This window comes from Misgurnus anguillicaudatus, chromosome 4 (assembly GCF_027580225.2).
Source record: "Misgurnus anguillicaudatus chromosome 4, ASM2758022v2, whole genome shotgun sequence".
In the NCBI taxonomy this organism is placed as follows: Eukaryota; Metazoa; Chordata; class Actinopteri; order Cypriniformes; family Cobitidae; genus Misgurnus; species Misgurnus anguillicaudatus.
Genome location: NC_073340.2, coordinates 18,053,092 through 18,079,580, shown reverse-complemented (window position 1 = coordinate 18,079,580; position 26,489 = coordinate 18,053,092). Strand labels below are relative to the sequence as shown.

Genomic DNA, 26,489 nt, shown 5'->3' with positions numbered 1-26,489 from the left:
GAGCATCATAAGATTGACCACTATTCATTATACACCTGAGATGGCATGAGGACAAATTATGGGATAGTCTACTTTTTATTTTCAGGTAAACTATTCGTTTAATTTCGTATTTAAACTTTTTTGTGTATAGTGTTTTAATTTTCACATAACCAGTCATTAGTTTTCATGATGTGCTGCTCCCTCTAGTGGTCCTGAAAACATTAAAGTCTATGTAAAGTGATATTAAATATGTGCTCTGAGTTTGTCACGTCGCAGAAAAATAAGTTATTAACCAACCAGATAAATGTAAATGATAAAAAACTGTACAGTAAATAAAATAAGTTTTTACTCCCACTCGCGGGAAAGCTGCGTCTCTTTGTGTTAGAGGCGGGGCCAAGCTCGGTGGCTCCAGTGCCTCATCGAGCCACCGGTTAGCCCCGCCAAAATGATCCTGAACACAGAAATATGGAACAACTTTTAACAATGTAACTCTACAATTTGTTAATAGATAGCTAACAGTCTTTGTAACATGTTTCAGCAATACATTTCTAGCATTTATAAAGTGTTTAGAAACAATTATCTTAAATGGCTTTACACAGACTTTAAAGTCATAATGAAATTTTAATTTAATATACCGGTACAGTAAGTTACTGTGCAAAAGCCTTAGGTCACAATGCCATTATTAGATTTGTTGTTTTTGCAATGTTATAGTGACTATATATATTTAGTTCTCAGGTTCTTTTTGAATACAACCAGAAAAGTGTCAAGTTTTTAGGGTAAACTCCCCTTCCACTTGAGCAATAGCATGCAACTGCAGGATCTCCTTAACCTATATGAAATTAATTATCCTAATTAATTTCTAATCGAATGACTTCAAGACTTCCGTCTCCTCAAAAAAGCTCAAGATGTGTTTAGTGCCAAGAGAGGTCACACTAAATACTGACCAATGCCTGAATATTTTGTGTACATATTTCCTGTATTTTATGTTTGTATCTTCATAAAATACATATGGATGGACATTAAAACTTCTAAAAAAACAAGTCTGGTGGTGGTGACTTAGGACTTTTGCACAGTACTGTATAATATAAATTATAAAAATTAGTGTAAATAATGCTGCATTGACCATGTCATTGGTTTATATTAATTTTATTAGAATGATCATAATAACCATTGTTCCTGATGGCAAAATTCACTATTGTGAATGTGGCTTTGTATCTTACAAAAAATCTAGGAACAATTGGTTACAATTAAAAAATGAAAATGTATTATGATGTGGCTTTTATATTAAATTTCACTGAAATGGAATGAAAGTACATTGGTGAATTAACACATAAAATTAAAATAAATACATAAATATGTGTATTATGTCAAAATTCAAAACAAGGGCAACATTGCTGCTTTTTATTGTCACAGTTATATCATGTTCGGTTAAAGCTCAGATGACACAGATCTCAAAGCATGTTTCAAACAGACCTCCTTGCCAACTTTCTATCGCTTACTTGCCAGGCTTGAGAAAATAACAGTTGCATAACCCTAATTACTATTCCATCCCTATCCTACATACACATAACACCATTGTAAACTTTTAACTCCGTCTTGCATGAGCAGCAATCCACATTTTAAGTTAAACCATTCAACTTTCTTTTTGTCTGTTTCTCTTCATAGCTTATTCCTTCATTATCTCTCTCTCTCTCTCTCTCTCTCTCTCTCTCTCTCTCTCTCTCTGAATGTTATTCTTTTGCTGGCCATTAAAAGTCGAAGCTAAGAGCTGATAACTTGCCCAGACCAAGTCTCGTGCTTCCTCCCGGAAGAAAGGTTGGTGATGACCACCTCAACAGCTTGAAATTTAATGTTCTTTGGAGGAACAGGACACACTTTGTAGGTCACCTCATCTCCCTCCATTGGTACATATTCACCTTCAATACTATGAAAAGAGAATTGTGGTTATTCATTTAATGATTTAATAACATACTTCAACATTACATTTCACAGGTCAATGTACAATAATAAAAAGTCATTTTAAGTCAACAGTTGGGGTTCCTTAGGTGTCATCGTGTGATAAGCTTATATTTCAGTTTTTTAAGAAAAACTTACTTCTCGGGTCATGCAAAAACTCTGAAGGTTTATTCAGTGACAGAATCATAAAAGCGTGTTGATGCACGTAAAATGTATATTTATACTACGGGGCTGTTAAATGCTTTATTCTGATTTGTTAAGAAATGTTCCATGGGTGTTGATTACTTTTCTGTAAAATGCACACCTAACATGTCAAATTTCTTTAAATAACCACCAGAGCAATGTCTGTGGGAACAGTGGTATAAGCGGGGTAAATAGCTGTGTATTAAGCAGGATAATGTACAAGCAGGTTGCCATTGCGAAATAAGCCCGTTCAGTGTGATACAAGACCCTTCGCGTTGGGTCCTGATCACACTGTCTGGGCTTATTTCTGCAATAACAACCTGCTGCCTATACATTATCCCTTACTTATTAAACAGATAAATAAGATGTAAGACTCACTTAAAAGGTGCCTAGCGGTTCTTTAGTGTAATGTAAAAAATCCATTATTGCACATATTGCATTTTTTGTTTTATCGACTTGAATCTATAATTCATTTCAACTTTCTTGACCTGTGAGGAGTTGGTTTAAATATTAAAAATAAAGTTGAATTAGTTTAAAGTTATTATGATATTAAACCCATGATTTACTCACCCCCAAGCCATCCGAGGTGCATATGTCTATCATTTTTCAGATGAGCACATTTTCAGTTATTTTAGAAAATGTCCTAGATCTTTCAGATCTTTTAAGACATAAGCATATGTGGTCCACCCACATGCATCCAGTCCAAAAAATGTGCATCCATCCTTCATCAAATTAATCCAAACGGCTCCAGGGGGACCAACGAAGGCCTTCTGAGGGTAATCCATGCGGTTTTGTCGTAGAAATATTCATATATAAAAAGTTATAATCGAATCTTAGATGCCTTAAGTTTTAAATATGGCTATTTCTATGACAAAACCGCATACGGACTACCGGCACATCCGGGAACTTGACGACTGTAAATTTCGTCACCGCCCCTTTTTGGGGGAAAACAAACCAGACTTTTCATAGACTTCCATACAAAATAGCGGAACAAAACAACATTCGTACACAGCCGGCAGGCATAAATAACTTATGAAATCACTCTGTCCACCCCTGCCTGCCATAGAGCGCGGAAGATACATTAACACATTTAATTTGGTCAATATAAAAATGTGTCCCTTTCATTCTCCCAGCGTTAAATTTGTGTAACAACGCCATCCAGCGATTTCTGGAAATATCACTAAGGCTAGTTGTATGGCTGGACGGAAAAGTGCACTCAGTACTCTAAATATAAAGACATACAAAGTAACTTTCAAATACGAAGTAAAATCATTTACTGTCTTCCCTGTTGACTCGATGAGGTACGAGTAAATGTCCGGGTAAGACAGGCTCTGGCCAATAGGGAGTGTTGTTACACAAATTTGACGCTGTGAAAATGAAAAAAACATGTTTCCACATTGACCAAATTAAATGTGTCAATGCATCCCTCGCGCTCCACGGCAGCCATGGTGGACAGATAATTAATCAACATGTTTAATCTGAGTGATTTCTTAAGTTATTTACGCCCGTCAGCTGTGTACGGACGTTGCTTTGTTCCGCTATTTTGAATGGAAGTCAACGGAAGGTCTAGCCTGTTTTCCCCCAAAAGTGGGCGTGAACCTGTTCAGAGACATTCTATGACATTGCGCCGGTTGTGCGTATTGCTTACCCTCAGAAGACCTTTGTTTATCCCCCTTGAGCCATTTGGATTACTTTTGTGAAGGATGGATGCACATTGTTTGGACTTGAAGGAGGTGGACCCCATATCCTTATATTTCAAAAACTGAAAGTTAAAATAACTGAAAATGTGTTTGTCTGAAAAATTATGCATCTCGGACGGTTTAAGGGCGAGCAAATCATGGGTTTAATATCATTTTTGTCAGAACTATCCCTTTAAGTTATTTCAACTTTATTTTTATAATTTATAGCAACTCCTCACTAGTCAAGAAAGTAAACATAATTGTAATTTCAAATTGATTAAAGCGACACTCCATTTTTCTGACAATAGGCTCACTCTCCAGCTGCTCTATAATTAAACACTTGATTTTTACTGTAATAATCATGGACTTTGCTGGTGTACCATGGCAGCAGCAGGCGCAGTAATATTACGCAGTGCCCGAAAATAGTTTGCTTGGTATCTTTCAATAGCAGGGGACTATTTTCAGGCACTGCATAATATAATTGCACCTGCTACAGCCATGGTACAGCAGCAAAGTCCTTGATTATTACGCCAGAATGAAAGTATAGTTCCTAGCAATATCGGCCTGGAAAATTGCAACTTTTAATTTTCCGTCGGTCTTAGTACACAATGTAACTACAGAAGAGTCCAGTTTTAAATAGGAAAAATATCGAAACCCTTTTGTTGTTTTTTAGCGCGATGCTAATGGTCTAATCAGATTTAATGGATTATGCTAAGCTATGCTAAAAGTGCTAGCGCCAGACCCGGAGATCGGCTGAATGGATTAAAAAACAGTAAAAATCAAATGTTTAACTCTAGGGGAGCTGGAAAATGAGCCTATTTTCAAAAAAAGTGGAGTGTCCCTTTAAACTTTTACAGCGTAGGATGCACCAATGCGATATCTGAGAAAACCCTAAAAAAGCCTTTATTTGCATTCAATGCCACTGTAATCTGGAACATGGACTCTTCTCACTTACTCAGAGATGTGAACAAAAATGTCTTCACCTCCATTGGAGGGTCGAATGTATCCATGACCCTGTGACCTTGAGAAGTTCTTGCAAACTCCCTTGAAAACTGGTCCAGATTTTGCTCTCACCGATCTGACAAGGAACCAGAGTTAGGAGCTTCTACAATCATGGTACAAATTTTCTAGCCAAGTATAAGTAACACTTTTTCGCATTATGTTTATACAAAATATATGAAATTTTTCTGCCTTTGCACTGCATGTACTCACGCTGAATAGGTGCGTGTGCGCTTGGTTGGTAATGGACTGAGTGGCTCCCCCGTCTGAGGCGGTTTCCTCTCCAACACAATACTACCCTCCCTCAGTACGGGTAATGAAAGTGAAGCAGATGTGCGTTGGGAATGCAACTTTGGATCGGGTGTAGAGGTGGTCTGTGAATCAGCCATTGGTGACAGGTTCACTAGAAATAAGGGTCTCTGTGGGTTAAAATTCATTTTGAGTAAAACAGAATAAATCTAGTGTATATAAATTCATTTATCAGTATACCCCATTTAAAAAGGCTTTAACTAATATTTAAAGTGTGATGTCTTTGAACTCGCAAATCAGGATCCAGCATCAGGACCACATCAGATCTTATTACTTCTTTTTATTATCACTCTTTCATTTTTTTAATGCATCATGGATCTGTCCTGTACTCTATGAAAGATCACACTGATCTGGGTACTGCCGACTTCATGTCAGCCTATTGAAAAATAACACTTTGTGATTCAACTGGGTGTGTATCGGCATCATCGCATTAATGTAAATATCCACTCAACAATGAAACATAAACTCGAGAATTTCTTCTGTTTTTATTGTCCACAGTATGCACACAACAACAAGGCCTTGGGATATTCAATGAATAAACGGAAGCGATAAAGCAAAATAACGGCATCAATGAAAGTCACTTGAAGCATCATCTTACCGTACTGCACGATACAAAGTCAATGTTGATATCGCGAGCGCTGCGGAAAAGCGTTCTACATAACTACACGAGAATCCAATGTTTTCGCCTAAATACTATCAATCGTGTTCAGCATCTCAGTTCAAGGGAACCCTGCTGAGCACACAATAAACGAGGATACGGGAGAAGAGGAGGGAGGGAGGGACACCCCATCCACAATGAAAACAAGCGATGCGACGCGACACTAGAAAACGAAAACGCCCATTTATAATCAGTGAAGCCGACTCCATAACAAACGATAGAACTCGGACGTCGACCAATCAGAACGCTTACATTCTATTCATGTACGGAATACGGTTCTTGTGTTGTCAATTTATATGAATTTTACTAAACAACTTACAAATAATAGGCTGTATTAAACCCCATTATATGAGCACAGACAAGAGAATAAAATAAACCAGATGTAAAGTGCCAACACTAGACTAAATGCAAATGAGACGTAATGGCGTTATGAGCTAAGTATTTCATGGCGTCATCTGACGATTAATATTTTTTAAGCAGCTTTTAGTAATGGAATCGCTAAATAAATCCATAATGCTTATAAAGAAGAAAAATTATATATATATATATATATATATATATATATATATATATATATATATATATATATATATATATATATATATATATATATATATATATAAATATCCAAATAATTTCCTTTTTTTGTTAAACAATTTTTTTGTTGAGTGAATTTGTGCTTTAGGAAGAAGAAATTATTTTTAATATGTTTTTCTTTTTGCGTGTATTGGCAGTTGCTTTAATGCATTTAGGGGTGTGGTCCTGGTCAGGACAATCTCCTGAACTCCAAACTGAATGTCAGAATGGAAAAGAAAGGTGATTGCGTGCCATGGTTGTTGGTGCCAGACGGGCCGGTCTGAGTATTACATATATCTGCTCAGTTACTGGGATTTTCACATGCAACCATTTCTAGGGTTTACAAAGAATGGTGTGAAAAGGGAAAAACATCCAGTATGCGGCAGTCCTGTGGGCGAAAATGCCTGCTTGATGCTAGAGGACAGAGGAGAATGGGCCGACTTATTCAAGCTGATTAAAGAGCAACTTTGACTGAAATAACCACTCTTTACAACCAAGGTATGCACCAAAGCATTTGTGAAGCCACAACACGCACAACCTTGAGGCGGATGGGCTACAACAGCAGAAGACCCCACCGGGTACCACTCATCTCTACTACAAATAGGAAAAAGAGGCTACAATTTGCTCAAGCTCACCAAAATTGGACAGTTGAAGACTATAAAAATATTGCCTGGTCTGATGAGTCTCGATTTCTGTTGATACATTCAGATGGTAGAGTCAGAATTTGGCGTAAACAGAATGAGAACATGGATCCATCATGCCTTGTTACCACTGTGTAGGCTGGTGGTGTAATGGCGTGGAGGATGCTTTCTTGTCACACTTTAGGCCCCTTTGTGCCAATTTGGGCACCATCTAAATGCCACGGCCTACCTGAGCATTGTTTCTGACCATGTCCATCCCTTTATGACCACCATGTACCCATCCTCTGATGGTTACTTCCAGGAGCATAGTGCACCATGTCACAAAGCTCGAATCATTTCAAATTGGTTTCTTGAACATGACAATAAGTTCACTGTACTAAAATGGCCCCCACAGTCACCAGATCTCAACCCAATAGATCATCTTTGGGATGTGGTGGAATGGGAGCTTCATGCCTTGGATGTGCATCCCACAAATCTTCACCAACTGCATGCTATCCTATCAATATGGGCCAATATTTCTAAAGAATGCCTTCAGCACCTTGTTGAGTCAATGCCATGTAGAATTAGGGCAGTTCTGAAGGCGAAAGGGGTATGGTGTTCCTAATAATCCATATATATATATATATATATATATATATATATAATGCGTGTGTGTGTGTCTGTGTTTAATTATTACACACAGCACATACACATATATTATGCAAAAACCCACTTTCATTTTGTATGCGATTAATCTTTGCCCAGCACTAGTTTAAATAAAAAAGCAGCTTTTAGCTATTACAAATAAATAGTTTACGTTCGATAGTTTAAAATAGTTTTAGTAAAAACGTTTACATTGATGGATCAGTAACATATTGTGTCAACAGTCTGATAAGTTTTTTCCATCTACAGAAAATAATTTTCAATACAGAGAAAAAGGCATAGCAATCAGTCAGTATTCACACACAAAAACAGCAATACATATTTGAAATGAATTTATTTTATAATGCACTGTGACTGAGCATTCATTTTCTCAAGAAAAACAAACAAAAGGATGCTTGTTTTAAGAGGAGTGTTTGTAGGGTGTTAATAGCAGTAAAATACCCATCATTTATTTTACAGAGCTGCAAACATACATATGTCTGGTTGCAACACAGTATTATTCACTTTTACAGTTGCCCTGGCTGGCACTTACACAACAACAGTAAAAAGTTAATGTGATGATTCTGATAAAGATAAAACTTACAGCTTTCTGAGAACAGGACATATAGTCTGACAATAAGTGTCCGATGTTGATGCTTTAAGCTTTGTAACAACAAAAAGTACAACCCTACAAAAAAGGGCACTCAAATTTACAGAAAAAAGTGCTGCTCACAAGCATAGAGGTCTGATTACTGATCCAATGCTCAATACTGTGAGCTAAAATGCTTCAGGTAATACACATTTGCAATTCATTGACTTATTTTTTTATAAATAACAATTTAAAGACTTGACCTGTGGTGCAAATCCGTAATACATTTCATAGTTTGCGTGGTATGAATAGTTGGACATTAAGCATAGACAAGTCATTCTGATTCGCAGTGGAAATAGCTACATAGTCAAGTTTCAGCTTGCATGAACAAGAACACCGATCATTAAGTGGTTGAAAAGCTGAGTTAAAAAAAAAGTGTGAAACAATCAATCCTCCAATAGATCCGATTACAGTACACAAAAATCACAAGCAGCTTGCAGTTCAGTAGAATATCACATAAGGAAGGAAGGAAGATCAGACTTAATCATTAATATCATTAATTATTATTATTATTATTATTAACAATAATCTGATATTATGTACTAAACTCTGGTGTCTTTGTGCGTCCCTGGCATGTCTTTGTATGCAAACCTTCCTTTTTACTAATTGTTTGTTATGTGATAACAGATCGAGCATGAATCTTCAAATAGTACAACTTGGCTCATTTCTAAACATAAGGCCTTTCATCTGCTCTGCAAATAATTTGTAATACCCCGTAATCTGACTGGCAAAAGTTTATGTACTAACATGGCTTGTCTATGCAACAGTTGATTGTATGCATCGTTTATGCTTGCTTTTAGTTAAATGACATGAGGGCATTTATAAACCATTAATATACGTACCAATCTTTCTGTTTGATACGCAACCCCCCACCCATATACAAGTATATGTAGCCCTCTTCCCATTAAAGGGCCAATCGCTTATTTCTGCAGCTCCTTCATCCTGTTGAGGGCAGAACCGGCCTTGAACCATTCAATCTGGGTCTCGTTGAAGGTGTGGTTCAACTCGATAGTTTCTTTGCTTCCATCAGTGTGCTTGATAACACCCTTCAGTGGCTAATGGATCATAAAATTACAAATGTTATTTAATTAATTAACATTTGAATGAGAACATATACTGTATACTTAAATGTGCAATGTGGGACTTTAAGAAGGATCTCTTGACAAAAATGCAATATATTATACCTAACTATATTTCAGTGGTGTTTAAAGACCTAACATAATGAGCTGTATTAATGACTCACCCTCATGTCGTTCCAAACTCGTAAGACCTCCATTCATCTTCGGAACACAGTTTAAGACGTTTTATATTTAGTCCGAGAGCTTGTTGACCCTTCATTGAAAATCTATGTACGGTATACTGTCCATGTCCAGTAAGGTAATAAAAACATCATCAATGTAGTCCATGTGACATCAGTGGGTCAGTTAGAATTTGTTGAAGCATCGAAAAGTCGTTATTTTTGGTAAAAAAAATAACGATTTTATTCAGCATTATCTTCTCTTTCGCATCTGTTGCATGCGCGAGACTAAAATCACGTGACTGTAGTGACGCAGATGGCGGATGACGTACAACGTGGCTGACGTGTTAAATGGTGCACCCCAGCTGTTTTTTTGCACCCGGGCTTTGCTTACAGTCTGAGAGAGACGCACGCTGTAAGTTTGAAAAAAACTATGCAAACATGTCTGAGGATAACATGTCAGATACGTCACTGCAGTCATGTGACTTTAGTCTAGCGCATGCGCTTCACAACAGATGCGGAAGAGAAGACAATGCTGAATAAAGTCTGAATTTTTGTTCTTTTTGGACCAAAATATATTTTCAATGCTTCAACACATTCTAACTGACCCACTGATGTCACATGGACTACTTTGATGATGTTTTTGTTATCTTTCTGGACATGGACAGCACACCGTGCATAGATTTTCAATGAAGGGTCAACAAGCTCTCGGACCAAATACAAAACATCCTAAACTGTGTTTCGAAGATGAACGGAGGCCCCACGAGCCTGGAACGACACGAGGGTGAGTCATTAATGACATGAATTTAGTTTTTGGGTAAACTATCCCTTTAAAATAAATTGTTTTTATCTACATACACCATCATGTTTTTTACAGTAGCCCTAAATAGACAAACTGCTCTACAGAGCATGTTTCGTCCCTAAGTTGTATCAGACGACAACATGTTTGTCCTGTGGCAGCTACCGTAGCCTCTTATTGCGTTTCGAAACTGAGGTTGGTTGCAATTCGCAATCTCACTGCTAGATGCTGCTAAAAGCCCACACTGGACCTTTAAGACTAACACAAAGTCCCTGTTTGACAAATTAAGTCTTACCTTTCCAGGAGCAAAGCTAGTAAGGCCTACAATAGAGATTTTATCATCTGGACGGATTTTATCATAATCAGCCGGGTTGGAGAAGGTGAGGGGTAGCAGGCCCTGTTTCTTCAAATTAGTTTCTGTTGACAAAAAAAAAAATCAATTGCTTAATAAGGCACTTTTTTTACATTTTATACTATGATATTACGCATATTCATGTGTCACACTCACCATGGATTCTAGCAAAGCTCTTCACAATGATGGCCCTCCCGCCTAAATGTCTGGGCTCCAGAGCTGCATGCTCTCTGCTGGAACCCTCACCGTAGTTCTCATCTCCCACAACAACCCATGAAACATTGTGCTTCTGTGAAATATCACAAGCCACACAAGAACAGTTGGCAACACATTTTTAATTAAAGGAACAGTAGGATTGTGGCCAAAACTGGTATTGCAATCACAAAACTTGTGGCTAAAACTGGTACTGCAATCACACAACTAGTGGCCAATATACAAAATGACAACATAAACATCAGTTGAGGGCTGCAACTCCACTTTTTAAATGACAATATCCTGGCCGGACCACTGTTGTGAGTGATATAAGAATTTGAAATGTAAATTATTTCTTAATGTCTAGTGACATATCAAGGCCATTTTATGATTAATTAATATACATTTCTTACATACTGTTCCTTTAAGACGTAAGATTTTAAATGAGTGAAAGCGGTGCACCCACTTTGTAATGGCGGGCAACATCTGGGACACCAGCGTACTCTCCAGTCAGAAGGTTACGAAGTTTATTGACGGCGTCATTCTCGATATTAACGGCACCAATGAGGAGGTTATTGGAAATGTTATCGAGGTGACCACGGAACTTCAGCCAGGGTCCAGCAGCACTGATGTGGTCTGTGGTGCACTTTCCTTTCACCTGACATTACACAGAATAATGCTTTAGTTTGAATGCGTCCTTTACATTTCGTCACCACTCTGTCACAGTTATCTTTCCCAGCATTTCAGTTTAGCTTGAAAACTACATTTATTTCATGGAGTCGTGGAAATGTATTTGTTTCGTTACTTACCTTGATAAGCACTTGGAGATCTTCAAGGTCTTTTCCATTCCATCTGTCAAAAGGCTCCAACAACTGTAGGCGGTTACTCTGCGGGTTGACGTCCACTTTCAGGCCCAAACCATCGGCTGGTGGGTGCTGGTAAGTATCCTGACCTGGGTCAAAGTCACGGGCAGGAAGTTCATCTCCTGTGGGTGGCATCAGTTTAAATTTCTCTCCATTGGGGGCTGTGAGAAAGTCAGTCTCAGGATTGAACTTCAGTGTGCCTGCAATGGCGAGGGCTGTGACAATCTGCAAGGTGATGAATACAAAATTAGAAATTTTACTAAAAGAGGTTTCAAAAGTAAAGTAAACGCCTCCAAAAAAGTACCTCAGGGGAAGTGACAAAAGCATGGGTGGCGGGGTTAGCATCATTTCTGGCAGTGAAGTTCCTGTTGAATGACGTCACGATGGTGTTCTTCTCTCCCTTCTTGACATCACGTCTGCAAGCAAGATTTTATTGGTTTGGGTTACATAGCTTTACTGCACAGTTCCTTGAAATACTTGATTTTGTTTGCCCAATTGCAGCATTCTGGGGTTAAATATTTTTGTAAAATGACACCAAACCCATGCTTATCTCCCACACCATCTGTGCTAGTTTAAGGTCTGTCACATCACTTCTCACATAATAATTTACAGTGAGCACAATCGCAAACAAACCCTTTCAATGTGATGTGAAACTGATTGCCTGGGTTTATTTTGTGATAATGGAAACACACACACACACACAAAGTAGATATTTCACTTTAAAAAGGCAAATACCTGTCCCATTGACCAATGCAGGGTCCACAGGCATTAGCCAGGACAACTCCACCAACATCCCTAAAAATTTTAGCCTGAAGGCACAAAGACATTTTATTGTTATTCACCAAATTGCAGAACAAAGTAACTTACATGTACCAACACTTTAAAAATGGCTAATATGAATGTTCTCAAACTCTTATTTCAATAAGAAATCCCAACGATTCAAACTCACATAACCGTCTCTTTCAATCGTCGCACGAATCTGCTCAGACCCAGGGGTGACTGTGAATTGAGCTTTGCATTTAAGGCCTTTGTCCAGGGCCTGTTTGGCTAAGGAGGCAGCTCTGCCCATGTCCTCATAACTGGAGTTGGTGCAGCTTCCAATCAGACCTGTAATATTAATAAAAAAAGCAAACTTAATGAAAGTCATCACATATTAATTATAAACACTGAAAAATGTGGTACACCACTGACCAACTTTAACATCCAAGGGCCAGCTGTTTTTCTCAGCAACAGAGCCAATTTCTGAAACAGGGTGGGCGAGGTCAGGAGTAAATGGGCCATTGATGTGAGGCTTCAGCTATCAAGAGGTATCACATATGTTGAGATTATTAGAAAACATGTTTTAAAAGAACTTGTGAGACCACTTTAATGTAAACCGTCCTCCTACCTCACTCAAATTGATCTCAATCAACTGGTCGTATTGGCAACCTGAATCAGGCACCAGCAGGTCTTGGTTCTCAGCTGCCAGTGATGCGATTTCTATCAAACAAGAGAAAAGTGGGACGTGAGGTCAAACATTTGAGAAAATAGCTGAATTATTATTTATTAATTATAGCCTGTTGTTATTGCTTACCCCCCCGACCGGTTTTCTCTAGGTATGTTTTCATACGGTGGTTGAATGGGAACACTGAGGTGGTGGCTCCGATTTCAGCACCCATATTACAGATGGTGGCCATACCTGTTAAGAGAACCCCCCCAAAAAAAGCATGTTTACTACTTACACAGAAAGACAAAAAAAACATCCCAGACATCTAGTTTTTACCTGTGCAGGAGATAGAGTCCACACCAGGACCGTGATACTCCACAATGGCACCCGTACCTCCTTTCACAGTCAAAATACCAGCTACTTTAAGAATGACATCCTTTGCCGAGGTCCAGCCAGATAAACTGCCAGTCAGTTTCACGCCGATGACCTAAAAGCACATTAACAAATAAATTACTATCCAGATAGTGAAATAAAATGACTAAATGTGACATGATTTTAAGCTCACATTTGGACACTTTAGCTCCCAGGGGATGCCTGCCATGACATCAACAGCATCAGCCCCACCGACTCCAATGCAGATACAGCCCAAACCACCACCATTAGGGGTGTGAGAGTCTGTACCAATCAGCATAACACCGGGGTACGCATAGTTTTCCAGGATAATCTACGAAAAGATCAAACAGAATCAAACACACACATTACTGTAAAATGTAGCCATCAATAATAGAGAGACCATTTATACAGAGATTATACAGAGCAGCACAAAAGGGCATGGGATCAAGTCCCAGGGAACACACTAATATATCAAATGTCCATGTAATGCACTGCAAGTTGCTTTAGATGAAAGCATCTCTTAAGTGCATAAATGTCAATGTAAATATAGAAAAATGTATTAAAGAAGAACTAACCACCATCTATTCAATGTTGTAATAGTTCAATATACTTGTCGAAAGCTTTTTCTTTAGTACCTGATGGATAATCCCAGATCCAGGTTTCCAAAAGCCAACACCATACTTAGCACCAGCACTAGCAAGGAAGCTGTAAACCTCCTGATTCATTTCCTGGCACACAGGAGAAGAAACAAATGGAACAAAAATTACAAACGTAACTTCATTCTCAAACTCAATTTAACCGATTAACATGTCTGACTTTACTGTGTTTTACTTATAACATCATTATATGAGCTTTAATAACCTTTGCCCTTTGAAGATCTTCCGCTCCTCCAATCTGGGCCTCGATAAGATGGTCGCAGTGGATTGTGGATGGCACGGCTACTCTTGGAAGTCCACTGCTGATGAACTGCAGCATGGCCATCTGTGCCGTTGCATCTTGCATGGCAACTCGATCCGGTCTCAGGCGCAAATATGTACGTCCCCGAACAATCTCTTGTCCGGCTGGGTCATCCAGATGGCCGTAGACAATTTTCTCTGACAGAGTGAGTGGCCGGTTAAGCCTGGAAGATGCAAATAAGATCAATTTCACATGTGAAGTTGAACTATATACAAGTATTTGGTAAAAACATTGGCAAGATTTAAGCTGGTATCTTCTGTGAAGGTACAAACATGCCAAACGTGTAAAATAAACACATAAGAGATAAGGGGAATGCAAGCAAATAGAGTTTAGTGTAAAATACTAAGCCCACTGACCTTTTGCTGACAATGCCAATATTTGAGCGAAGCTTGTCATAGTTGACGTAAGAGGTCGGCTCAAAGCGGCTCATGGACACCTTGGCCTTTGCGTTGAGTGCTGCCGCCACATGCAGGCGTCGGGCACCATGGCCCAGAGCGAGCTGAAATAAACGCAAAAACATCATTAAAGAGCTGCGATTAAATTTCAAAATGAAACTACAATAAATTTTAAATACAGTAAATAACTAGTTTACAAGAGTGCATCTTAATAACTACATTAAGAGTGTGTAATTTAGTTACAAGATCAACACCTGACAATATTAAGGTTATTTATATCAAGATTATACAATATTAATTGTATTTTGTACACTAAGAATGTTAGAAAATTGTATCGTAAATGTGACACAGTCTGTGAAAACCCACCTAAAATAATTTTTGTGATTTTCTACATAAATGTAAAGAACATTCTGTAAATAAATAACCTTAATATCTTTATAATGACTGTGTAGACTGAAATGAATGACTGAAATAAAACTTGAATGCCTCTGACAGGGTCACATTTATTATGAATTAAATTCTTAAAGTTTACCGCATTATTATAAAATCACTGCGCAAACCAAAATAGCGGTTTGGGTTGGCATATCTAACATCGTTGGCGGCGTTATGCTCACAGTACTATTTTAACCTTGCGTTCACCTTGCGAGCAAAGCTAAATACGCGCACATAAATAATACATAGTGAGTAAATCAATAAAACAGATGCCAATTAATAAACCATGCTTTTGATGTGTTTTATCAAGCAGCTGGAAATAAAGATTGTACGTCATCCGTTAGGCACAGCAGCTCTGCTGCAAACATCCTGGGACACTATGACCTGAGCAAACTCCCTGAACAGTTTTCAACATAAAAAGCGCAACTTCCTACCATGAAATCATAAGCACGGGAATAAGTCACAATAATACATTTACAAACAAATTAGTCATGCATGCTGACGCTTTAAAACGTAAAGTTTTCTATACCTGAAGCCTTGCGACGGTTAAGCAGTAGGTCGCCATTTTGTTCACTGACAAAGATGTGACGCCAGAAAATGACGTGCGGGTTTAAGAGCGCGTTGTCCTGGAAGGATGTTAAAAAATATTTGATAATTAAAAAAAAAAACAATTATTTATAATGTTCATTTTTTTCTCTCATTAATTGCTATTAAATGATTCTTAAAGTCTTAAATAACCTTATTGTTTAAAATATCTAGTAAACTCTATGGTCATCTATTTTCCAGTTGATTATATTTTGCTTTTAGGACCTCCTCTTAAAAGACAAACATTTCCTGCAATATTTTATTTTACCTGTTTTTTATTCTTTCTTTCTTTATTTATTTATTTGCTTACTTGCATTTTAATTTTTATGATTTTTTACCGACTATCTAACAATATTATGAACTCAAAGTCTAAAGTCTTCGCTAACGGTCATGTTATACTATGTCCAGTAGGTGTCCCTATTATAATATCTTCTAATCGAATACAGAAGAAGAATAAGAAGAGTTCAGAGGTTACTGTTGCGTCGCGGCTACGCTAGTGTTTGGCCAGCTAGGTGGTTCGTTGTTGAATAATGGCAAAACATCATCCAGATTTGATTTTTTGCAGAAAACAGGCCGGTGTTGGTAAGTCTTTTAATTTACTATGTATAGGTCGGTGTCAGTTTTAAGTTTAATAGCTTAAGATAAATAAATAGTTAGCAAATAGCTAAACAAGGCAGCCAGAGTGGTGGTTGTAATTGAGTATCATGTGCAGGGTGAAAGGAAAGTTACTTTAAATATTAACGTTAGTTCTACGATCTATATAAGTCTTTATTGGTTAACGTCTAAAACCAACTATTTATTTAAAAAATAAATAAAAAAATATTGAAGCAGTGTAGCGACCAGTGAGAACAGATGCTAACGTGCTTGTATTCTGTAACGTTAAATTAGTTGTACTAAATGTGTACCTTGAAGCTTTTTTGAGTTGAGTAAAGTGCTTTCAGTCTGATTTTATCTCTTTCTTTCTTACAGCCATTGGACGACTGTGTGAAAAATGTAAGTTTGGACGTTTTGGGGTTATATTGGTGCTTTTTATAGTGTTACTTATTGACAATATTTCTTCAAATACACTCATGGTTGATTTTTTTTTCAGTATGTCTAAGCATTTTACTTTAAAAAGTTTCACAACTATTTGGTTAAAGAAAATTGTGTGCTTCGATAAGCTCTCCAATCTTTCCATTATTGTGTCTCAGCAAATGTTTGTGCTTTTTCTGTTAAAGGTGATGGTAAATGCGTCATCTGTGACTCCTATGTAAGACCTTGCACACTTGTTCGCATATGTGATGAATGCAACTATGGGTCATATCAGGGCCGCTGTGTCACATGTGGAGGACCTGGAGTTTCTGATGCCTACTACTGTAAAGAGTGCACAATCCAGGAGAAAGACGTGAGTTAATTTGCCACACTTTTGTTTTAATATTAATGCTGAAATCTCCTCTGATCAATTTTACGAGAGTCCATCTCATAAGTGTAACGAAAAGTGTACATGTATTTTTGTAAACAAACATTTTGCATTATAACCATTTGTTTGTCCTTTCTGTTTGGCACAGAGAGATGGCTGTCCTAAGATCGTGAACCTTGGTAGCTCAAAGACTGACCTTTTCTATGAAAGGAAAAAATATGGCTTCAAGAAGAGGTGAAGACACCAAGCCCGCTCAGTTGTATATTGCAGTAATTTTCCATGCAAGTGTTTTGTTATAAGACTTGACCAATAAAACGTTTTTAAAAAATGTTGAGTTGATTTGAAGTGTTAGGAAAATGTACATCGTGATAAAACATTGAGGGTGTGTTTATCAGTGGAAATATATTCAGATGATGCATTTCAGAATGGCTTGAAAGTTAACCCTCCTGTTATGTTCAAATTTTAGCAACACTTTTAATGTTTGGAGTCAAATTGACCCCAAATAGTTTAATATCTGCTAAATAACTTATACAGTGAGGAAAATAAGTATTTGAACACTCTGCTATTTTGCAAGTTCTCCCACTTAGAAATCATGGAGGGGTCTGAAATTGTCATCGTAGGTGCATGTCCACTATGAGAGACATAATCTAATCCAGAAATCACAATGTATGATTTTTTATCATTTATTTGTATGATACAGCTGCAAATAAGTATTTGAACACCTGAGAAAGTCAATATTAATATTTGGTACAGTAGCTTTTGTTTGCAATTATAGAGGTCAAACATTTCCTGTAGTTTTTACCAGGTTTGCATGCACTGCAGGAGGGATTCTGACCTGTTGCTAAGAAACACGGAGTTTGAGCTCCCTCCAAAGATTCTCTATTTGGTTTAGGTCTGGAGGCTAGCAAGGCCACGCCAGAACCTTGATATGCTTCTTACAGAGCCACTCCTTGGTTATACTGGCTGTATGCTTCAGGTCAAAGTAATATTGGAAGACCCAGCCTTGACCCATCTTCAATGCTCTAACTGAGGGAAGGAGGTTGCATGCTTCACAGTAGGGATGTTGTTCTTGGAATGGTACTCATCATTCTTCTTCCTCCAAACACGTTTAGTGGAATTATGACCAAAAAGTTCTATTTTGGTCTCATTTGACCACATGACTTGGATTAACCAAATGGTCATTGGCAAACTTAAGACGGTCCTGGACATGTGCTGGTTTAAGCAGGGGAACCTTCCGTGCCATGCATGATTTCAAACCATGACGTCTTAGTGTATTACCAACAGTAACCTTGGAAACAGTGGTCCCAGCTCATTTCAGGTCATTGACCAGCTTCTCATGTGTAGTACTGGGCTGATTTCTCACCTTTCTTAGGATCATTGAGACCCCTCGAGATGAGATCTTGCATGGAGCCCCAGTCCGAGGGAGATTAACAGTCATGTTTAGCTTCTTCCATTTTCTAATGATTGCTCCAATAGTGGACCTTTTTCAACAAGCTGCTTGGAAATTTCCCTGTAGCTCTTTCCAGCCTTGTAGAGGTGTACAATTTTGTCTCTAGTGTTTATGGACAGCTCTTTGGTCTTGGCCATGTTAGTAGTTGGATTCTTACTGATTGTATGGGGTGGACAGGTGTCTTTATGCAGCTAACGACCTCAAACTGGTGCATCTATTTAGGATAATAAATGGAGTGGAGGTGGACATTTTAAATTCAGACTAACAAGTCTTTGAGGGTCAGAATTTTAGCTGATAGACAGGTGTTCAAATACTTATTTGCAGATGTATCATACAAATAAATAGTTAAAAAAATCATATATTGTGATTTCTGGATTTTTATTTTTTCAAATTATGTCTTTCACAGTGGACATGCACCTACGATGACAATGTCAGACCCCTCCATGATTTCTATGTGGGATAACTTGCAAAATAGCAGGGTGTTTAAATACTTATTTTCCTCACTGTATATACATAAATGGCTCAATAGATTTATTTCTATGAAAACGTATTTTTTGTAGCACATAAATTTTGTGTATATTTAGTAAAAAACAAAAGTAGTAATTGTATGTAACATTTATTTTATTTGAGAACCGTTTTTATGTATTCATAGTATAAAAAAACAATTATTAGATCAGTTTTACAGGAGCTGTGTGTACTGTGTATGTACATTTATGTACTTGGCAGACACTTTTATCCAAAAACCTAAAAGTAACTTCAAGTCAAAAAGTAGGTTTAAAAGTACAATTAGCATATTTTTCAGAGATGTCCAAGTAGCTTTGGGGTCAATTTGTTCCCAAACATAATAGGAGGGTTAAAGGGATAGTTCGCAGAAAAGATTGCCATCGTTTCCTCATCCTCAAGCTGTTCCAAAACTGCACACATTTATTCGGAACACAAAGATATGTTGAAAAACGCCAATAACCAAACAAAACTGGGGCACCATTCACTTTAACAGTATTATTCTTTCGTACTATGGAAGTTATGGTGCCTCAGATCTGCCTGGCTACAAACATTCTTCAACACATCTTCCTTTGTATTAAGCAGAACAAAGAAATGTATACAGGTTTGAAACAACTTGAAGGTGAAGACAGATTATTTATTTTTCTGTAAACTATCCCTTTAAGGCACAAAGTATTCTAGACAGTGCTTGAAACACAATTTCCCCTTAAAGTATGATGATCTGAATGTTTTATAATATTATGTAATGCTAAACAGTTTAAATGATAATTATTAATAGCTGTAAGGAAATCTGGCAAAAAACACCATGACTGATACTCTTATTTTCAGATTGGAATTTAGTTGCGTCAATGCATGATCTGCATATGACACTTTCCTTTTTTTAGCTCCTCTATCTTCACCTTATGCAACTTTTTTGGCAACGGTCTGTGTTACACAACATTTCTCTCCCATTATAAACTTGAGATTCTGTCATGCAAAATTCTTCTCTTAGGCATCAAAAGATTGTGATTGTACGCCAAATTCACCGTAAACAGCTTCGTTTTTGAGTTCTTTAATATTTACAACATAAAAAAGGCAAGGCATTAAGGCAACACAAGTCAAAAAGATCATCCTTTCTTACAAAAGAACAATGACTTAAAAAAACATTCAAATCTAACAAATATTAGTTATTCCAACAACGCTGGTAAAGTTGAAAATAATGAATGCAGCCAAGCTTTTTACAGAGGAAACACAATGCCAGGAAGCCCCACTTAACAACCATTAAACTGTATTTTGTATTTATTTTTTCTCTTTAGATTTCCCACCTTTAAGATAAAAAACTCTTATTTAAACAGAGGAAACACATTGCCAGGAAGCCCCATCAAACTGTATTTTGTATTTACGGTCATCTCTTACATTTTCCACCTTTTAGTAAAAAGCCCAAGGAGAGCGACATACCTAAAGTGCAATAAAACATAAAGGAGTGGTTTCCTGGACAGGGATTATCTTAAACCAGGATTAGGTCTGTTTAAATAGGAAATATAACTAGTTTTAACAAACATGCCTTACTAAAAACATTACTTGAGTGCATTTTGAGGCAAAATTAGGAAAAGCTCTTACATTGATTTTAGTCTAGGACTAGTCTAATCCCTGTCCGGAAAACCGCCCAAAACATTAAGACAGCCGATTGAAGTGATTTACTTGCTGCAAGAAACTTTTTGCACCCTTTGCTTTTAAATCCGAGTCAGTTTTGGTCAGAATTACATTACATATCAGATTCCATTTTAAAAGGCGAATAAATTTAGATTTGGTTCTTAATATTTAACATAGCATCTCTCATTGAAAACAGGTGCCAAAGATTCTTTAAGGTCTTTACAGAGATATTTTAGTTCACACTGTGCATTTAACTTGTTTTTGTTAAATATCTAAAGTTTAAAAAATATACATGATGTGATGCATATGAAAAAGACTCTGCATATTAATTCGTTTAGCTTTGTTTCTTAATTTTAAGCAAAGAAAATAAGAACAATCACATAAAGAGTGTTATTTATGTACACATATTGACCTTTTGAAACCATGGAGTAGTAAACACAATATGTACATTTTAGGCATATAATCTCAAGTAAACAAAAATTGAAAAGAATAAATCTCTAGGTGTTGTACTGCTATCAATCTACTATTAAAAGACTCAGTGTGGTTTTGCAGATATACAAGTTACATATCATCAATACAAATTTTTTGCAGTCAATTCTAGCACAGTAAGACAAAACGTGACTGTGTGTAAGCACATAACACGATACCTATCAGTACTGATAAACATAACATGATCCATTCACCTTATATTTGAAAAATATTTTAACTGTTAAACGCCTAAAACTGTTTAGGTCAAAAATGTACCACTGTGTGATACATTGTACCAACCATTCTAAATGAATTCTTAGAATTAATATTTTGTAATATTGTAGAGAAAAATCCCATAGTGATGTAAAAGGAAGTATGCGGTAGTCAGTGCTAGACATTCTCTATACAAACCTTTAAAAACATATTATTAACCATACAGTAAACCAGAAACATAGAAGGTAAAAAAACATTTCAATTACAAAAAGCACTTAAAAGCTTCATAAGATATATTGGATATGCTGTTTCACTGAATGCAAACTTACGACAAGTGGTTACATTGGTTGACAGGATTCAACTGTATAAGCTTATGAATGTCACTCGGCTCTACCAACCGAATCATTCAATTGCGTATCTCCTGTCATTTCCTCTTCATCATCGTCTTCTGATAACCCTGACTATTCAGCCCTCCATACTCCACACCATTATTAATTTATTGCCTTACAACAATGCAAATAAATCAACAATTGTTTAGAGATCTTCAGTTGGCTCACTTGAAAAAGAAAAGAAATGTTTGGTTATTCAACATAAGAGTATGTACCAATGCACATTTCAGAAATTCTGTACCACATTGACTAGGAGCTAGTTTTATATTATTGGAGTTTTGTATTTGAAAACTGTTTGTGCGCTGATGTAGGCTTGTGCACACAGCTGTTTCTTACAGTGGTCCGTATTTGGCTTCATAACGAGACACGATGTTCTTGCATCGACCAAAGTCCTTGCGCAGCTCTGCCACTTCCTGCCTCAGAGCGGTGTTCTCTCGCTCGAGAAATGCAGCTCGAACCGTGATCTGATTCTCCTTGAGCCGCCTAGCGTCCCGCGAACGTTTGGCCGCAACATTGTTCTTCTTTCTCCTCTGCCAGTATTTCTCGTCCTGGGACAGTGAGTGATGTTGAAATAAATTTTTTACCTTTTCATTTTTTTTATTAATGCCAATTACACTTTTTTAATGTCTTCGTAATGTTAAATAAAAAGAAATGAAACATTATTAGAAGAATGTTTCTACTGAATATAGTAGTATTTTGTAAATTTGTTCGTTTTATTCATAAATGTATTTACCTTCTGTTCCTCAGGCACAAACACCTTCTTGGCTTTCTTGATCATAGGCTGTGGTTTTAGATCGTCCTCAGAAAAGCGATGTCTTCGTGGGTCAAACAGTTCCCCTCCAGGTACACTTGACAGTACGAGGTCTGTGGGATCTGGTTGGAAGTTCACCTCTACTTCAATTTCATCTGGATTAATGGGATCTGGCGTCACACGCTCCTTGTCTTAAGTGCGAAAAAAGGAGATATTAACAATCAAAATCTAAATCTAGTATCTGTTTAGTATAAGTTTATGTAAACTAAAGTATTTTTTCTGATAAATAACTTGACCATGTAATTGATTTTTGTGAAAAATTACACAATGTTCTTTTCTCTCTCTGCTAACCTGGATTGATGTCGGTGGAGCTGGATGCGGTGATTGTGACCACTTCCTCCTCACAATGATCTAGATCCATGATCGGCAAGAGTGAGATTGGGGAGGTCTGGTCTCCAGATGTTGTAGATGGATTTTCAGTTGTCATCTGCGAGTTATCCTTCACAAGAATATTTTCCTGAATCTCATCACCTGTGGCAGGAATTCCGTTCTCCATGAGAAACTCCTCTAGATCCATGTATTCCAGGTGGAAGGTTCCACCATCATAGGGAATGGTCTTATCCCAGATAGCAGGAGTTAGGGCGGCCGTCGGACCCATACCACTGACCCCTCCAGAGTCCACAACATCTTCCAAGAGTTTCTCCTTGTCATTTTCTGCAATGTAAACACACCAACAAATATTGTTTTTTTAATCTAACCATATAACTGTGTTTTTTCAAAACAGGGGCAGGGCCCAGTAAGGGGACTCAACAAACTTTTAAGGGAAGTTTGACTTGGATTTAAAAACTACTCTAAATCAAAGTATTTCTTTGGTTATTTTTTTATAACGGAAATGCACCTTTCTGGTTATGCCAAGCTTTAGAACATTTTATTGAAAATATTAAGTGGGCGGGGCTATAAATATTTTTGGAAAAGGGCAATAAAATCATTTATTTGAGGAAATCACGATAACAATAGATAAATTCATAGTGTAAAAATGAAAGAGTGATATAATTTCAGTGTGCTGCTGATTACTGAAAGCGAAACCTCGATGTAACTTTACATACATTCACATTAAACGTCCCGTCCCACGTTAAACAATACATTTCACGTTTCAGTAATATTATGTAGATATATCGCTAAAACATGCCCTGTATCCATTTGCTGAACTTTATTATAGGATAAAAAAAGTTAATTTGGACGAAGTTTTATATAGGATGCATTTGTTAAATGCTAACATTTAGGGTGCATTCGTCAACCATTTTGCAGTGCAGCTCCCACCACCGGCGCAGGCTGCGCACAACGACACTCACCGTCCTCGCCTTCGAGAAGATTCGGTGGCGGGATTTCCATGATTTTCTTTAAGACCACTGGAATAACAGTCGGAATACCAGAAACAGTGTCCATCGTGACCGAAACAGGTTCCGTGGCCATTACTATCGCCGACCCTTCCTCGCAGCGCGTAACACTAGAGTAGTAAACCTTCAAGGCACAAACCTTAATAACGAAAGGGATTTCGTTTCTTCAAAACGAAACTTCGATACAATTTTCAATTAAACTTGACCATTAAAATGTCCTTGTTGATCAAGTTATGTCTATTTTCAGACCGCGCTACTGTTGTGCTTAGCCTGCTACGATCTTTAGCTAACCAACCAACTACAAAACAGTGTTCTAATATTCACATACACCACGCCCTATCTGTGTGTGGATAGGTTAGTAGGGTTCATCGCTCGTGAATAATTTATTACACGCAAAGTGAAGTCCTTCTATGGCTCTGAGTGAAGTGACGTTCGCTTGCGAGAGCTACGTCTCATTGGTCGGTTAAAAGAGCTATGTGCCTTTTTACTAATGTATGCGAATTTTTTTAATGAGATTTATCCTTCTTATAAAGTCTTAAATCAGAAATTTAATATAGAAATTATCCCCTGTTCATTTTGTGAAAGCCATTCTGAAGACACAGATATCTTTCTCTTGTGTAATTTCTCCAAACTCTTCTGGATATCAATTCAGGACTGGTTGATAAAAAAAATAGGTGGTTGTAGATAATTTTGTTTTTTCTTTGCATCATATTTTATTTGGAGTTTCTCAAGACTGTTAATTAATTTTTGATTAATAACATTGTAATATTAGCAAAATATTTCATTCATAAATGTAGATTCTTTAAAATGTGTCACTACTAGACAAGAAGCCTTGACACAGTTTGTACCTGCAAGCCAATTTTAATTTATTTATTTACTACCACAACATTGTTTGGGTTGTCTATTGTCTGTTGGCACCGGTTGGCACATGGCCTCACACGTGCCTCAGGGAGCGTACGGACCAATCGTGAACCAGAGAAAGTTGCCTTACCCCTGAGTTTACAACGGATATGCAGTAAGATGCAGCAGTCGAAAATTAGGTAATTCGTGTGTTGCACAAACAAATTAAAATAAATGTCTAATCCCAAACACCTACATAAAGGACAACAAAGATCCAATGGCACTACGTGTTGGGTATTATACACGTATTGTGTTTAATGTTGTTGTTCTCATATACATGTATAGAATACAGCTATATTATATATTAACATGTTAGTTGTACAGGGATCTCTGTGTCACTTTATTTTGTGAATAGTTTAGATTTTACGTTTCTCATAAATTCATTAATTGGCCATTTTGCTATTTGCTTGATATTCCCTCTACAAACACGCGGGACTTCTTCGCCCATCTATCTAAAACTCAAAAGCACGATGGACTATTGTTAGTAAATAACATTATTCAAACAATGTGAACAATATCTAAAATGCTTGTTGTGCGTGTAAAACGCACATTTGAGACTCTTTTCATTTTAACACTATACTCTAAACGTGAAAGACACGTGAGACAGCAGCACCCTTCAATCAAACCACATTCCAACAAGATAGCAAATAGGATAGTCAAAACATGCGTTTGTCGTCCCTTAACCTCATCAGTCTTCAGAAAACAACAGATGGGATAAAAACAACAAACGATGTATTGCAATATCTACTGTAAGACAATCACACGAGTATCTTAATGTATATTTGTATAATATATAAATTCTTACCGTTGTCTTCAAAAGAAGGAACAGAGAATGGGTGCTCAAGCAGGGATTTAAATATTTCCGGAATTTCTGAGCACATTTTAAACAAATATCGGTATAAAAGCGGTTGCAGGAGACAACTTTACGGGCTTCACCAAAGCAAACTGTTATGGACTTTCAGCCTGACCTCCCGCCCAAGAATCCTTAAACTTTGGCTTATAGTCACACGCTTTGTAACCACAAAAGTTACTTAACTAGTCCCACCCCATATTTATTTACTTTCAGAGGGCTCGAACATTTTGACCATTGAATGTCATTTAGGTTTGCGTTTTGTTTAATATTTAATGAGGGGCGATATTTAATTGGTCGATCCAACTGTCACTCAGTCCGCTAGCCAATAGGGATACAAACAGGTAATCTACGACAGACCGAAACATATTGATATCATGAAAGTAGTTGGAACTTTTTCTTCATTTTAATAAATAATAAACAAGCCAATATCACGAAATAACGTATGCTGCTTAAACATCAATGGGTTCATACTCAAATCACAGTTTTAACTTAAACATTTACAACAATAATCCAAAGAGTATGTTCAACAAATTACGACTCGTCCATTATAACTCGGTGAAAGGTTGTTCGTGCAAAGGTCATGACGATCTTTGTACGATTATCTCAGCAGCAATCAACTTCTTACAATTGCATATGTACCCATGTAGTTGCATAT

The 26,489-nt window shown here is 37.2% G+C and overlaps 4 protein-coding genes across 6 annotated transcripts; 1 reads left to right on the top strand and 3 right to left on the bottom strand.

Annotated features, from left to right (window-relative positions):
- Window positions 1-1,352: 1,352 nt before the first annotated feature.
- csdc2a (cold shock domain containing C2, RNA binding a) lies at window positions 1,353-6,025 on the bottom strand. 2 transcript variants are annotated; one of them, XM_055175683.2, is made up of 4 exons: window positions 5,704-6,025; window positions 5,010-5,199; window positions 4,753-4,875; window positions 1,353-1,903 (listed from the first exon to the last, which is right to left on the bottom strand). In XM_055175683.2, exons 2-4 carry the CDS (start codon window positions 5,183-5,185, stop codon window positions 1,741-1,743), a joined length of 462 nt encoding a protein of 153 aa, XP_055031658.2. In that variant the 5' UTR covers window positions 5,186-5,199; window positions 5,704-6,025; the 3' UTR covers window positions 1,353-1,740. The 2 variants fall into 2 exon arrangements, with proteins under 2 accessions (XP_055031658.2, XP_055031657.2); XM_055175682.2 differs by having other exon boundaries at window positions 5,010-5,215; window positions 5,704-6,019.
- Window positions 6,026-7,939: 1,914 nt separating this feature from the next.
- aco2 (aconitase 2, mitochondrial) lies at window positions 7,940-15,943 on the bottom strand. The gene is made up of 17 exons (XM_055175678.2): window positions 15,826-15,943; window positions 14,826-14,968; window positions 14,374-14,632; window positions 14,148-14,240; window positions 13,685-13,843; window positions 13,456-13,606; window positions 13,267-13,371; window positions 13,081-13,172; window positions 12,885-12,990; window positions 12,643-12,800; window positions 12,429-12,502; window positions 11,998-12,109; window positions 11,640-11,918; window positions 11,297-11,488; window positions 10,795-10,927; window positions 10,582-10,703; window positions 7,940-9,305 (listed from the first exon to the last, which is right to left on the bottom strand). The coding sequence occupies exons 1-17, from the start codon at window positions 15,859-15,861 to the stop codon at window positions 9,171-9,173; spliced, it is 2,349 nt and encodes a 782-aa protein (XP_055031653.1). The 5' UTR covers window positions 15,862-15,943; the 3' UTR covers window positions 7,940-9,170.
- A 382-nt stretch (window positions 15,944-16,325) lies between these two features.
- On the top strand, window positions 16,326-17,618 carry phf5a (PHD finger protein 5A). The gene is made up of 4 exons (XM_055175679.2): window positions 16,326-16,463; window positions 16,851-16,874; window positions 17,099-17,265; window positions 17,429-17,618. The coding sequence occupies exons 1-4, from the start codon at window positions 16,412-16,414 to the stop codon at window positions 17,516-17,518; spliced, it is 333 nt and encodes a 110-aa protein (XP_055031654.1). The 5' UTR covers window positions 16,326-16,411; the 3' UTR covers window positions 17,519-17,618.
- A 3,621-nt stretch (window positions 17,619-21,239) lies between these two features.
- Window positions 21,240-25,971, bottom strand: tefa (TEF transcription factor, PAR bZIP family member a). Of its 2 annotated transcripts, none has more exons than XM_073866852.1 (5): window positions 25,787-25,971; window positions 23,036-23,398; window positions 22,667-22,875; window positions 22,270-22,481; window positions 21,240-22,100 (listed from the first exon to the last, which is right to left on the bottom strand). In XM_073866852.1, the coding sequence occupies exons 1-5, from the start codon at window positions 25,860-25,862 to the stop codon at window positions 22,079-22,081; spliced, it is 882 nt and encodes a 293-aa protein (XP_073722953.1). In that variant the 5' UTR covers window positions 25,863-25,971; the 3' UTR covers window positions 21,240-22,078. The 2 variants fall into 2 exon arrangements, with proteins under 2 accessions (XP_073722953.1, XP_055033050.2); XM_055177075.2 differs by lacking the exon at window positions 25,787-25,971 and adding an exon at window positions 24,037-24,411.
- Window positions 25,972-26,489: the final 518 nt, after the last annotated feature.

Coding starts and splice junctions, on each gene's coding strand:
- phf5a (XM_055175679.2), top strand. CDS start 16,412: ATGGCAAAACATCATCCAGATTTGATTTTTTGCAGAAAACAGGCCGGT. Junction 16,464..16,850: donor CAGAAAACAGGCCGGTGTTG/GTAAGTCTTTTA, acceptor TCTTTCTTACAG/CCATTGGACGACTGTGTGAA. Junction 16,875..17,098: donor TGGACGACTGTGTGAAAAAT/GTAAGTTTGGAC, acceptor TTTCTGTTAAAG/GTGATGGTAAATGCGTCATC.
- tefa (XM_055177075.2), bottom strand. CDS start 24,157: ATGGCCACGGAACCTGTTTCGGTCACGATGGACACTGTTTCTGGTATT. Junction 22,876..23,035: donor CTCCACCGACATCAATCCAG/GTTAGCAGAGAG, acceptor TTCGCACTTAAG/ACAAGGAGCGTGTGACGCCA. Junction 22,482..22,666: donor TTGTGCCTGAGGAACAGAAG/GTAAATACATTT, acceptor TCACTGTCCCAG/GACGAGAAATACTGGCAGAG.
- csdc2a (XM_055175683.2), bottom strand. CDS start 5,185: ATGGCTGATTCACAGACCACCTCTACACCCGATCCAAAGTTGCATTCC. Junction 4,876..5,009: donor CGCACACGCACCTATTCAGC/GTGAGTACATGC, acceptor GTTCCTTGTCAG/ATCGGTGAGAGCAAAATCTG. Junction 1,904..4,752: donor ATTTTTGTTCACATCTCTGA/GTAAGTGAGAAG, acceptor CTCTTTTCATAG/TATTGAAGGTGAATATGTAC.
- aco2 (XM_055175678.2), bottom strand. CDS start 15,861: ATGGCGACCTACTGCTTAACCGTCGCAAGGCTTCAG. Junction 13,607..13,684: donor GGGAGCTAAAGTGTCCAAAT/GTGAGCTTAAAA, acceptor ATGTGCTTTTAG/GTCATCGGCGTGAAACTGAC. Junction 12,991..13,080: donor TTGAGATCAATTTGAGTGAG/GTAGGAGGACGG, acceptor ACCTCTTGATAG/CTGAAGCCTCACATCAATGG.